A 13,424-nucleotide genomic window follows, 5' to 3' on the forward strand; every position below is an offset into this window, starting at 1 on the left:
CTTCACAAGCGACGTGTGGGCATGGATGTCTGACCTCTGTGAGGTTTTACGCAACTTTGAGGAATCAACACAGATGGTGAGCGGCAATGCTGCTCTTATCAGCGTAACCATCCCACTTCTGTGTCTACTGAAACGCACGCTGCTCACAATAAAGGTGGACGCTTTGCATGTGGAAGAGGTGGAAATGGGGGAGGACAGTACTGTATACAGGGTGATAGCCAGACCACCCTCTGTTCGTCTTCTCAGCACGAATTGGATGATGATGATGATGAGGAGCAGGAAACAGTTCTTGTTTCCACAGCAGGTTTATTCCATCTGTTCAGCGTGGATGGGCCAAAGAGGAGGAAGAGGATGAGGAGATTGAGAGTCATCCTCCTGATGAGGACAGTGAAGTCTTGTCTGTTGGGACTCTGGCACACATGGCTGACTTTATATTATGCTGCCTTTCCAGTGACCCTTGCATTATACGCATTTTGGCCAACAGGGATTACTGGTTGTTCAACCTTCTCGACCCCCGCTACAAAGAGAACTTCTTATCTCTCATTACTATGGTGGACTAGCAAAATGGTGCAATACCAGAAGGTCCTTGTGGAAAAATTGCTCCAAAAATTTCCAGCTGACAACGCTGGCAGCAATGTACGTAGTTCCTTGGGCAACCAAGGAGGGGAGACGAAGGGGAACACACAGCAGTTCCAACAGAGGCAAGACAACACTCTCCAAGGCCTAGGACAGTTTCATGACACCCCGCCAGCAACCTCACCCTGATGCGCAGTCTAGTGTCACAAGGAGAGAAAAGTTTTGGAAGATGGTGAAGGAGTACGTAGCAGACCGTGTCAGTGTCCTCAATGATCCCTCTGTGCCTTACAACTATTGGGTGTCCAAGCTGGACACGTAGCACAAACTGGCGCTCTACGCCTTGGAGGTGCTGGCCTGTCCTGCTGCCAGCGTTTTGTCTGAGTGGGTATTTAGTGCTGCTGGTGGCATTATAACAGATAAACGTATCCGCCTGTCAACTGAAAATACTGACAGGTTGACTCTTATTAAAATGAACAAGGCCTGGATTTCCCCTGACTTCTCTACTCCACCAGAGAAAAGCGGGTGAACATAAAGGCACTTTAAATGTTTCTTTTATGGTGTATTGAATATAACTGTATTCCCATGCACCCCTTCCACCACAAAAAAGGGTGTATGGTTCAATCTTCCTTTTCTCATCCTCCTCCTCCATCATATCAACATGCTTATTAGGCTGCCCTCGCTCCTAATGTTTTAGAGGGTCAGCTTAGCAGCAGGCCCTCATCCATAATTTTTTTGATGGTCAGCTCAGCAGCAGGCCCTCATCGATAATGTTTTAGATTGTAAGCTCAGCATCAGGCCCTCGCACATAATTTTTTCCATGGTCAGATCAGCAGCAAGCCCTCGCCCCTAATGTTTTAGATGGTCAGCTCAGCAGCAGGCCCTCGCCCCTAATGTTTTAGATGGTCAGCTCAGCAGCAGGCCCTCGCCCATAATGTTTTAGATGGTCAGATCAGCAGCAGGCACTCGCCCATAATGTTTTAGATGGTCAGATCAGCAGCAGGCACTCTCCCCTAATGTTTTAGATGGTCAGCTCAGCAGCAGGCCCTCGCCCATAATGTTTTAGATGGTCAGATCAGCAGCAGGCACTCGCCCATAATGTTTTAGATGGTCAGATCAGCAGCAGGCACTCTCCCCTAATGTTTTAGATTGTCATCTCAGCAGCAGACCCTCATCCCTAATGTTTTAGCTGGTAGGATCAGCAGCAGGCCCTCGCCCCTAATGTTTTACAGGGTCACCAGCAGGCCCTTGCTCATAATGTTTTAGAGGGTCACCAGCAGGCTATCAATCATAATTTTTCAAGGGTGTGTATGATGCCCTCCTTTATGTGTAATAAAGGGTGTATTTGAGTGCCGATTCCTTGTAATTTTTGGCAGTCCTTTCACTTAGTGCGTAGGCTTTATGAGTGTAGGAGTCCCACTACCTGAACAATTGTACCACAATGTGAATGAGGCCCTCCTTTATGTGATATACAGGTTGTGTCGGAGTGTCTTTCTTGTAATTTTTGGCAGCACTTGCACTTTATATACAAGTAAATATACAGGAAATAATGTTTCCTACCAATTTTTCCTCTAAAATCGATTTTCTCTTCGATTTTGTGCATATTATTGTCAGTCTGTAAAAGTGGTGTACTACTCGGACAACATTGTTCCCAGGAGCGACCTGGGAGTCCAAGATGCACCCAGACATCCTCCCCATGCTGTTCCCGAACTACTTCAGTGGTGTTTCCATCAATTTCTGACCTTTTCCTGTGAACCAGACACCCTCCCTTCTTCAAGTTCTCCCAATGACTTCCATTGTGCTCGGGTGCTCGGTAGAGCACCCGAGCATCCCGAGGTGTTCTACTCGAGCTCCCGAGCACTTTGGTGCTCGATCAACACTAGTGACCACAACACCTGGACATGCTAAAAGCCGGAGGTGCGCACTTCTAGGTGTGCTCTGGCTTACCCGGCAAGGTTCGGGAGTGCCGGAAAGTGTGCACGGCAGCCCTTGTCTTCCTGTGTAACAGGAGGTTGCTGCACATTAGTTTACATAGTATAATTCCCATAGACTCCAATGCTAATGCATTGAAGTCTATGAAAGAAGCAATCTAATGATTGCTTGCTAAAAGTCTTGCACACCCATCAATGCTATTGATGAAAAATACAGATCGCCCTGCAAAAAATATTCCCTCACACAGTTCCATACACATAGCTACAAAAAAGTTATAGGGGTCAGAATATAGCGACTAGTGTTGGGCACAAATTTTCGAATAGCAAATATTAATCGCGAATATCGGCACTTCGAGAATTCGTGAATATTTAGAATATAGTGCTATATATTCGTATTTTCGAATATTCTAGATTTTTTTTCATTTGAACCCATGATCCCTCTCTGCTTCTTGCTTGTGGGCCAATGAGAAGGCTGCAATGTCTTTGTCTGAGCTTAGCAACATCCCTAGCAACCAATAGTAAAGTTGCCTACCCCTTACTATATAAGAACCTCCCCAGCAGCCATTTTCTACAGTTTTTTAAAGATCTGAGAGAAAGAGAGCAGTGTCATTGCTGTGCTCTGTGCTTTCCACACTACATTAGATAGTTAGCTTATATATACATATATATATATATATATATATATATATATACAGATAGTTAGTGGGAGATAGTCAGTGTCGGTTATATCCTGATATAGTGTAGCTGATAGGTTCTGCTGTCCATACATACATGCTACAGACATAGTGCTGTGATGTCACAACAATACATAGTGCACCAATCAGTAATATGTAGTCAGACCTGCTAAAATGTGAAGTTTTACGTATTTTGCCAACATATGCGCATCATTGATTGCCGATTAACGCAATCACAAATATATTGGAGCACTCTATCTGCATATAAAGCCATTTTTAATGTTCTGCCGCGCCAACCATTTTCTCCAGTCTCAGGAAACTTCTAGTAGCTTGGAAAATGTAGCAAAAGTAACCCATGCCTGTATTGCGCAAGCATTACGGGAATATTACATTGCCGATTTTCACAATCAAGAAAATTGTGGATTCTCGAATTTGCGAATATATGGCGAATATTCCACAAAATATTTGTGAAATATTGCAAATTCGAATATTGCCCCTGCTGCTCATCACTAATAGCGACAAAAACAAAGCAAATCATTTTTTCAAGGTTTTTCATTATTTTTCTATATTATTTTTAATTGTTTTTCCTAGCTGTCTTACATTTAGACCATTTTCTACACCTAAAACAGGTGTAGAAAATGGTAAATGAGATGGGCCTGCCAGCCCGTTCCCTTCCTTGCCCACTTTTTTAGACCTGGCATGAGGGGGGAATTCGCAGATTGCAGCGCAAAGGACCTTTTTTGTCTAAGGGTCCATTAACACGTCCGTAAGACACCAGCAATGTGCATTCCGCATTTTGTGGACAGCACATCACCGGCACTCTCATAGAAAATGCTTTTTCTTGCGGACAAGAATAGGACATTTTCAGTTTTTTTTGCGGAACAGAAGTGCGGATCCGGAAGTGCAGATCCTCAAGTTCGGATGCGGACAGCACATTCCAGCCCCATTGAAAATCAATGGGTCTGCACCTGTTCCGCAAGATTGCGGAACGGATGCGGACCCATTTTGCGGACGTGTGAATGGTTCCTTAATCTGCGCCAGAAATATGCCTAATTTAGGCGTATTTCTGTTTAATAAATTACCCCCTTTAATCTTTTGCAGTGACCCTTTTCTGTGGTACTGCAATGAGCTGACATTTTCTGTTTCTCATTTGTCGGTTTTAGGCCTCATGCACACGACAGTATTTTTTCACGGCCCGCAAAAACGGGGTCCGTATGTCCGTGATCCGTGACCGTTTTTTCATCCGTGGGTCTTCCTTGATTTTTGGAGGATCCAGGGACATGAAAAAAAGTAGTTTGGTGTCCGCCTGGCCGTGCGGAGCCAAACGGACCCGTCCTGAATTACAATGCAAGTCAATGGGGACGGATCCGTTTGACGTTGACACAATATGGTGCCATTTCAAACGGATCCGTCCCGATTGACTTTCAATGTAAAGTCTGGAGTCCCTTTTATATCATCGGATCTGAGTTTTCTCCAATCCGATGGTATATTTTAACTTGAAGCGTCCCCATCACCATGGGAACGCCACTATGTTAGAATATACTGTTGGATATGAGTTAGATTGTGAAACCTCATTTCCAACAGTATATTCTAACACAGAGGCGTTCCCATGGTGATGGGGACGCTTCTAGTTAGAATATACTACAAACTGTGTACATGACTGCCGCCTGCTGCCTGGCAGCACCCGATCTCTTACAGGGGGCCGTGATCAGCACAATTAACCCCTCTGGTGCCGCACCTGAAGGGGTTAATTGTACTATCATATCCCCCTGTAAGAGATCAGGGCTGCCAGGCAGCAGGGGGCAGACCCCCCCCCCTCCCCAGTTTGAATATCATTGGTGGCCAGTGCGGCCCCCCCCCTCCCTCCCTCTATTGTAATAATTTGTTGGTGGCACAGTGTGCACCCCCCCGCCCCCCCCTTCCTCCCTGTATTGTAATAATTATTCATTGGTGGCACAGTGTGCGCCCCCCATCGGCCCCCCCTTCCTCCCTGTATTGTAATAATTATTCGTTGGTGGCACAGTGTGCGCCCCCCATCGGCCCCCCCTTCCTCCCTGTATTGTAATAATTATTCGTTGGTGGCACAGTGTGCGCCCCCCATCGGACCCCCCCTTCCTCCCTGTATTGTAATAATTATTCATTGGTGGCACAGTGTGCACCCCCCATCGGCCCCCCCTTCCTCCCTGTATTGTAATAATTTGTTGGTGGCACAGTGTGCGCCCCCCATCGGCCCCCCTCCATCTATAGCATTAACAAGATTGGTGGTGGCCAGTGTGCGGCCTCCCATCTCCCCCCCCCCCATCATTGGTGGCAGCGGAGTTCCGATCGGAGTCCCAGTTTAATCGCATTGCTGTCACTTACCAGTAGGTGGAGCTCCCGGCTGGACACAGACATCGCAGCTCCCAGGTAAGTATGAATCTTTTACTATTGTACTATTGCTAAGTAACCATGGCAACCAGGACTGCAGTAGCGTCCTGGTTGCCATGGTTACCGATCGGATCCCCAGTGATTAAACTGGGACTCCGATCGGAACTCCGCTGCCACCAATGATCGGGGGGGGCGATGGGGGGCGCACTCTGTGCCACCAACGAATAATTATTACAATACAGGGAGGAAGGGGGGGGCCGATGGGGGGCGCATCAGCAGGGGGCAGTCTTGTACACAGTTTGTAGTGTATTCTAACTAGAAGCGTCCCCATCACCAGCGTCCCCATCACCATGGGAACGCCTCTGTGTTAGAATATACTGTCCGATATGAGTTTTCACAAAGTGAAAACTTAGATCTGAAAAAGCTTTTATGCAGATGGATCTTTGGATCCGTCTGTATGAAAGTAACCTACGGCCACGGATCACGGACACGGATGCCAATCTTGTGTGCATCCGTGTTCTTTCACGGACCCATTGACTTGAATGGGTCCGTGAACCGTTGTCCGTCAAAAAAATAGGACAGGTCTTATTTTTTTGACGGACAGGATACACGAATCACGGTCTCGGCTGCAAAATGGTGCATTTTCCGATTTTTCCACGGACCGATTGAAAGTCAATGGGTCCGCGAAAAAAAAAACTGAAAACGGCACAACGGCCACGGATGCACACAACGGTCGTGTGCATGAGGCCTTACTGTGCAGAATGGGTCACTCCCTAGTGAGGAAGGGAGGAAGCTGTATGCTATCACTTCCTAGAGAGGGTAATAATCTATGACATTTTCCTGTCATTCACTTCTATTCATTTTAGCTGCTGTAAAGAACAACCCTTTTGCACATATTCTATACGGGAAGGAAGTATTCGCCTCCACTATGTCCACCCTCAGGGAAGTTTTTAAAAATAGAACATAAATCGCAACAATATTTAAAATCAAGCAAATACATTGGGGTACATTTACTAACCCTGTCTAATGTTTAGACAGTGTAGCCTTAGGGCTCTTTCACACTTGCGTTCTTTTCTTCCGGCATAGAGTTCCGTCGTCGGGGCTCTATGCCGGAAGAATCCTGATCAGGATTATCCCAATGCATTCTGAATGGAGAGAAATCCGTTCAGGATGCATCAGGATGTCTTCAGTTCAGGACCGGAACGTTTTTTGGCCGGAGAAAATACCGCAGCATGCTGCGCTTTTTGCTCCGGCCAAAAATCCTAAACACTTGCCGCAAGGCCGGATCCGGAATTAATGCCCATTGAAAGGCATTAATCCGGATCCGGCCTTAAGCTAAACGTAGTTTCGGCGCATTGCCGGATCCGACGTTTAGCTTTTTCTGAATGGTTACCATGGCTGCCGGGACGCTAAAGTCCTGGCAGCCATGGTAAAGTGTAGTGGGGAGCGGGGGAGCAGTATACTTACCGTCCATGCGGCTCCCGGGGCGCTCCAGAGTGACGTCAGGGCGCCCCATGCGCATGGATGATGTGGTCGCATGGCACGTCATCCATGCGCATGGGGCGCTCTGACGTCATTCTGGAGCGCCCCGGGAGCCGCACAGACGGTAAGTATACTGCTCCCCGCTCCCTACTACTACTATGGCAACCAGGACTTTAATAGTTCCTGGCTGCCATAGTAACACTGAACGCATTTTGAAGACTGATCCGTCTTCAAATGCTTTCAGTTCACTTGCGTTTCTCCGGATCCGGCGTGTAATTCCAGAAAAATTGAGTACACGCCGGATCTGGACAACGCAAGTGTGAAAGAGCCCTTAGATTAGACACAGTAACTACCATAGAGGGAGACTATGCAGCTGCTATGGGGCCCAGGGCAAGAGGGGGCCCAGTTGGGATCATCTCCTCTTCTACTGGGGTGAAAACTTGGTCAGGACTCTACCCTCTAAAGGAACAACTTTTAGCAAATGAAACTGTGGAAAAATGGTCCAAGGGTCATTGAAAAGGGTTTAGGCACAAACCCTTCTGTCCTGTGTGGGGGGCCTGGTTTGATCCTTGCTATGGGGCCCTTACTCTTCTATGTACGCCACTGATTAGAAAGTCTAAATCTGTACCACATTTATCAAAATGGCTGATGCATCTGGGGATTTTTTAGTCTAAGTTTATACCACCTATTAGTTGTTTTACTTTACACCAGAATTAAGCAACACAAATTTGTTGCATTTTTGGCACACAATGTAACATCTTAAGCCACACACCCTTTCCCACTAAACCACGCCTCATTAATAGACAAATCGGATGTGTCTAAAACAATAATGGAGTCATTTATCAAACTGGTGTAAAGTAGAACTGGTTTAGTTGTCCATAGCAACCAATCAGATTGTACTTTTCATTTTCCAAAGGAGCTGTCAAAAATGAAAGGAGGAATCTGATTGGTTCCTACTGACAACTAAGGCCTCTTTCACACTTGCGTTGTCCGGATCCGGCGTGTACTCCACTTGCCGGAATTACACGCCGGATCCGGAAAAACGCAAGTGAACTGAAAGCATTTGAAGACGGATCCGTCTTCAAAATGCGTTAAGTGTTACTATGGCAGCCAGGACGCTATTAAAGTCCTGGTTGCCATAGTAGTAGTGGGGAGCGGGGGAGCGGTATACTTACAGTCCGTGCGGCTCCTGGGGCGCTCCAGAATGACGTCAGAGCACCCCATGCGCATGGATGACGTGCCATGCGATCACGTCATCCATGCGCGTGGGGCGCCCTGACGTCACTCTGAAGCGGATCCGGCCTTGCGGCAAGTGTTCAGGATTTTTAGCCGGAGCAAAAAGCGCAGCATGGTGCAGGTATTTTCTCCGGCCAAAAAACGTTCCGGTCCTGAACTGAAGACATCCTGATGCATCCTGAACGGATTTCTCTCCATTCAGAATGCATTAGAATAAAACTGATCAGGATTCTTCCGGCATAGAGCCCCGACGACGGAACTCTATGCCGGAAGAAAAGAACGCAAGTGTGAAAGAGCCCTAAGCCAGTTCTACTTTACACCAGTTTGATAAATGACCCCATAAATGTGGTGCAAAACATGTACATGAATTTTTTTATTATATAATTATTACAGGGGGAAATTTATCGTCCATCTACACCAGATTTGTAAAAAAGTCTTAAACTCCAGTTTTACTTGTTCAATGCCATTTTGCCAAAATCTAGGCACAAGTGGTGTTTCTATACTGGTCTCACCAATTTCCGAAATGGAAGTATGACGGGGGCCGGGTTCGGACAGGGCCATCGGCCCCAGCACATTTTTATCATTTATCAGTAGAAACAGCAGGCACAGTTCTAAGGTAATTAACACAACATGATTCTCCCAAAGGTTGTATATACAGTTAGGTCCATATATATTTGGACAGAGACAACATTTTTCTAATTTTTGTTCTGTACATTACCGCAATGGATTTTGAACAAAACAATTCATATGCAGTTGAAGTTCAGACTTTCAGCTTTAATTCAGTGGGTTGAACAAAATGATTGCATAAAAATGTGAGGAACTAAAGCATTTTTTAAACTCAATCACTTCATTTCAGGGGCTCAAAAGTAATTGGACAAATTAAATAATTGTAAATTAAATGTTAATTTCTAATACTTGGTTGGAAACCCTTTGTTGGCGATGACTGCCTGAAGTCTTGAACTCATGGACATCACCAGACGCTGTGTTTCCTCCTTTTTAATGCTCTGCCAGGCCTTTACTGCAGCGGTTTTCAGATGCTGTTTGTGGGCCTGTCTGTCTGAAGTTTAGTCTTTACCAAGTGGAATGCATGCTCTATTGGGTTCAGATCAGGGGACTGACTTGGCCATTTAAGAATATTCCACTTCTTTGCATTAATAAACTCCTGGGTTTCTTTGGCTTTATGTTTTGGGTCATTGTCCATCTGTATTATCAAACGCTGACCAATCAGTTTGGCTGCATTTGGCTGGATTTGAGCACACAGTATGTCTCTGAAAATCCCAGAATTCATCCGGCTGCTTCTGTCCTGTGTCACATCATCAATAAACACTAGGGACCCAGTGCTACTGGCAGCCATGCATGCCCAAGCCATCACACTGCCTCCGCCATGTTTTACAGATGATGTGGTATGCTTTGGATCATGAGCTGTACCATGCCTTCGCCATACTTTTTTCTTTCCATCATTCTGGTACAGGTTGATCTTGTTTTCATCTGTCCAAAGAATGTTCTTCCAGAAGTGTGCTGCTTTTTTAGGCCTCTTTCACACTTGCGTTGTCCGGATCCAGCGTGTACTCCACTTGCCGGAATTACACGCCGGATCCGGAAAAACGCAAGTGTACTGAAAGCATTTGAAGACGGATCCGTCTTCAAAATGCTTTCAGTGTTACTATGGCACCCAGGACGCTATTAAAGTCCTGGTTGCCATAGTAGGAGCGGGGGAGCGGTATACTTACAGTCCGCGCAGCTCCCGGGGCGCTCCAGAGTGACGTCAGAGTGCCCCATGCGCATGTATGACATGCCATGCGATCACGTGATCCATGCGCTTGGGGCGCCCTGACGTCACTCTGGAGCGCCCCGGGAGCCGCACGGATGGTAAGTATGCTGCTCCCCCGCTCCCCGCTACACTTTACATGGCTGCCAGGACTTTAGCGTCTCGGCAGCCATGGTAACCATTGAAAAAAAGCTAAACGTCGCATCCGGCAATGCGCCGAAACGCCGTTTAGCTTAAGGCCGGATCCGGATCAATGCCTTTCAATGGGCATTCATTCCGGATCCGGCCTTGCGGCAAGTCTTCAGGATTTTTGGCCGGAGCAAAAAGCGCAGCATGCTGCGGTATTTTCTCCGGCCAAAAAACGTTCCGTTCCGGAACTGAAGACATCCTGATGCATCCTGAACGGATTTCACTCCATTCAGAATGCATTAGGATAAAACTGATCAGGATTCTTCCGGCATAGAGCCCCGACGACGGAACTCTATGCCCGAAGAACGCAAGTGTGAAAGAGCCCTTAGTATGTTTTTTTAGCAAAGTCCAATCTAGCCTTATTCTTGAGGCTTATGAGTGGCTTGCACCGTGCAGTGAACCCTCTGTATTTACTTTCATGCAGTCTTCTCTTTATAGTAGATTTGGATATTGATACTCCTATATCGTGGAGAGTGTTGTTCACTTGGTTGGCTGTTGTGGAGGGGTTTCTCTTCACCATGGTAATTATTCTGCGATCATCCACCACTTTTGTCTTCCATAGGCCTCCAGGTCTTTTTGCATTGTTGAGGTCACCAGTGCTTTCTTTCTTTCTCAGGATGTACCAAACAGTAGATTTCACCACTCCTAATAGTGTAGCAATTTCTTGGATGTTTTTTTTTCTGTTTTCGCAGATGAAGGATGGCTTGTTTCACCTGCATGGAGAGCTCCTTTGACTGCATGTTTACTTCTCAGTAAAATCTTCAAAATTCGAGCACTACACCTCAAATCAACTCCAGGCCTTTTATGTGCTTAATTGAGAATGAAATAATGAAGGAATTGCTCACACCTGCCCATGAAACCGCCTTTGAGTCAATTGTCCAATTACTTTGGGTCCCTTTGAAAACAGGGTGCCACATGTAAAGGAGCTGAAACTCCTAAACCCTTTTACCAATTTTAATGTGGATAACCTCAAATAAAAGCAAAAAATCTGGACTTTATGTCCATTATATAACTATGACTTGAATATGTTTTAGTAAACAGGTAATACATGTGAAACTCGAAAAATTTGAATATCGTTCAAAAGTCCATTTATTTCAGTAATGCAAATTAAAAGGAATTGCATTAAAGAGGACCTTTCACCGATCCTGACATTGTGAACTAAGTATACAGACATGTAGATCAGCGCCCCGGGGATCTCACTGCACTTACTATTATCCCTGGGCGCCGCACCTTTCTCCTGCTATGCCCTCCGGTATCTCCGCTCACTAAGTTATAGTAGGCAGAGATTTCAGTCACTAAGTTATGGTAGGCGGAGTCTGCCCTTGTTCTGCTCTAGCGCTGGCCAATCGCAGCGCAGAGCTCACAGCCTGGGAGGTTATTTTCTCCCAGGCTGTGAGCTCTGCAATGCGATTGGCCAGCGCTACAGAAGAACAAGGGCAGACTCCGCCTACTATAACTTAGTGAGCGGAGATACCGGAGGGGAGAACGGAGCGGCGCCCAGGGATAATAGTAAGTGCAGTGAGATCCCCGGGCGCCGCTCTCCATGTCTGTATTCTTAGTTCACAGTGTCATAATCGGTGAAAGGTCCTCTTTAATGCAGCTTAAAATTTTAATTTTGTGAAAAGGTTCAATATTCTAGGCTCAAAGTGTCCCACTCTAGTCAGCTAATTAATCCATACCCACTGAGCAAAGGGGACCTGAGATTGTGACTTTGGGGTTTTCATAAGCTATAAGCCATAATCATCCAAATTATAACAAATAACAAATTATAACAAATAAAGGCTTGAAATATCCCGCTTTGCATGTACTGAGTCTATCTCATATGTTAGCTTCACCTTTTAAGTTGCATTACTGAAATAAATGAACTTTGCACGGTTCATCTGTAAAAACAAAATTTGTGTCAGTGTCCAAATATATATGGACCTAACTGTAAGAGGTGGCAATAATGGTAGTTGTCTCTCCAGTTACACTATTTAGTCTCTCCAAATCAACCACAGACGTGCAAACTCTCAATATATTTGCAGTCCTTACAACTGGATAGCCAGTGTGTCTCAAAAGTGTGGCGGCCGCGAGAAGCAAAAAACTCTTAGCACAAGCAGTGAAGTCTATTTCAATAAACATGCATTTACCTTACTGTCTCTGCCCTTTTAACAGGTAATTACAGTATTAACCCTTTTGGTAGTGATCCACAATATATTAACCCTTTTAGCAGTGATCCACTGGGCACCATTTCCTAATTCTGCCTCACAATCATTTAGTATCTTGCAAATTTTAGAAAGTGGCACATTTTTTTTTGTTAGAAGGGACAATAAGATCATCACAAGGACCTGACTGACAATAGGATCATCACCAATTAGGGTTGTCAACCGTCCAGAAATTTCTGGACAGTCCGTAAAAATAGGCAACTTTTTTCCTGTGTCTGTGAAAATAAATAAATAGACGTTTCTGTGATTTTTTTTTTTGAGGCTGGTGGTACTTGACTTGATTGATTTGTTGGTAGTTATCATCATTTTGCAGCTCACAGTAAATGCTGGTAGTGAGTTATTATCAGTATATTGAGCTCTAGACATGTATTACTTATAATATAATTACCTATATTATGGTAGAAAAATTCTGGTTGGCAACCCTGTCACCAATCAATGAAGCAGCAAGTGTTGAATTTGCCTGTAGTGCCTCCACAGGGTAAATGAAGCACTACACTTTTCTATTAAAATCAATGTGCTGCTAGCACCAACAACGACACAAATTCAGCACCAGTTTCTTGCCAAATCTTGTTGGGGACTCTGTCTACTGTCAATCACTGTCAGCAGTATAAGGCAACCTGGCTCTTGGGCTTGTGCTTAATAGGTCTAATGATTGCATCATGCTAGTACCAGGGCTTGCTGCAATTTAAATTAGTCAACAATATTCTGAGTATGATTTTTCTTGACATTAGTAACCGTTTTTTCATTACTGCAACAATGCACTTTTCTATACATTTTTCAGTAATTACAATATTTAGGGGTAAAGTTGAAGAGGTGGAGTTACCGGTGGATAAAGTGGACATTATCATCACGGAATGGATGGGATATTGTCTCTTCTATGAATCCATGCTCAACACTGTCATCTTTGCCAGGGATAAATGGCTGGTAAGTGTGATATATGCATTCAGTAAAGCGAATCTGCCCTGCTATGTTACAGAAGGTGTACAAGATAAGAATAACG

The 13,424-nt window shown here is 45.2% G+C and overlaps 1 protein-coding gene across 1 annotated transcript in view; it reads left to right on the top strand.

Annotated features, from left to right (window-relative positions):
- Positions 1 to 13,424, top strand: part of PRMT8 (protein arginine methyltransferase 8) — a 285,445-nt gene that overhangs the window by 161,813 nt on the left and 110,208 nt on the right. The window contains exon 5 of the mRNA XM_044277941.1: positions 13,206 to 13,348. Coding sequence (XP_044133876.1) covers positions 13,206 to 13,348 — 143 coding nt within the window. The remainder of the gene's footprint in view (positions 1 to 13,205; positions 13,349 to 13,424) is intronic.

This window comes from Bufo gargarizans, chromosome 2 (assembly GCF_014858855.1).
Source record: "Bufo gargarizans isolate SCDJY-AF-19 chromosome 2, ASM1485885v1, whole genome shotgun sequence".
NCBI lineage: Eukaryota > Metazoa > Chordata > Amphibia > Anura > Bufonidae > Bufo > Bufo gargarizans.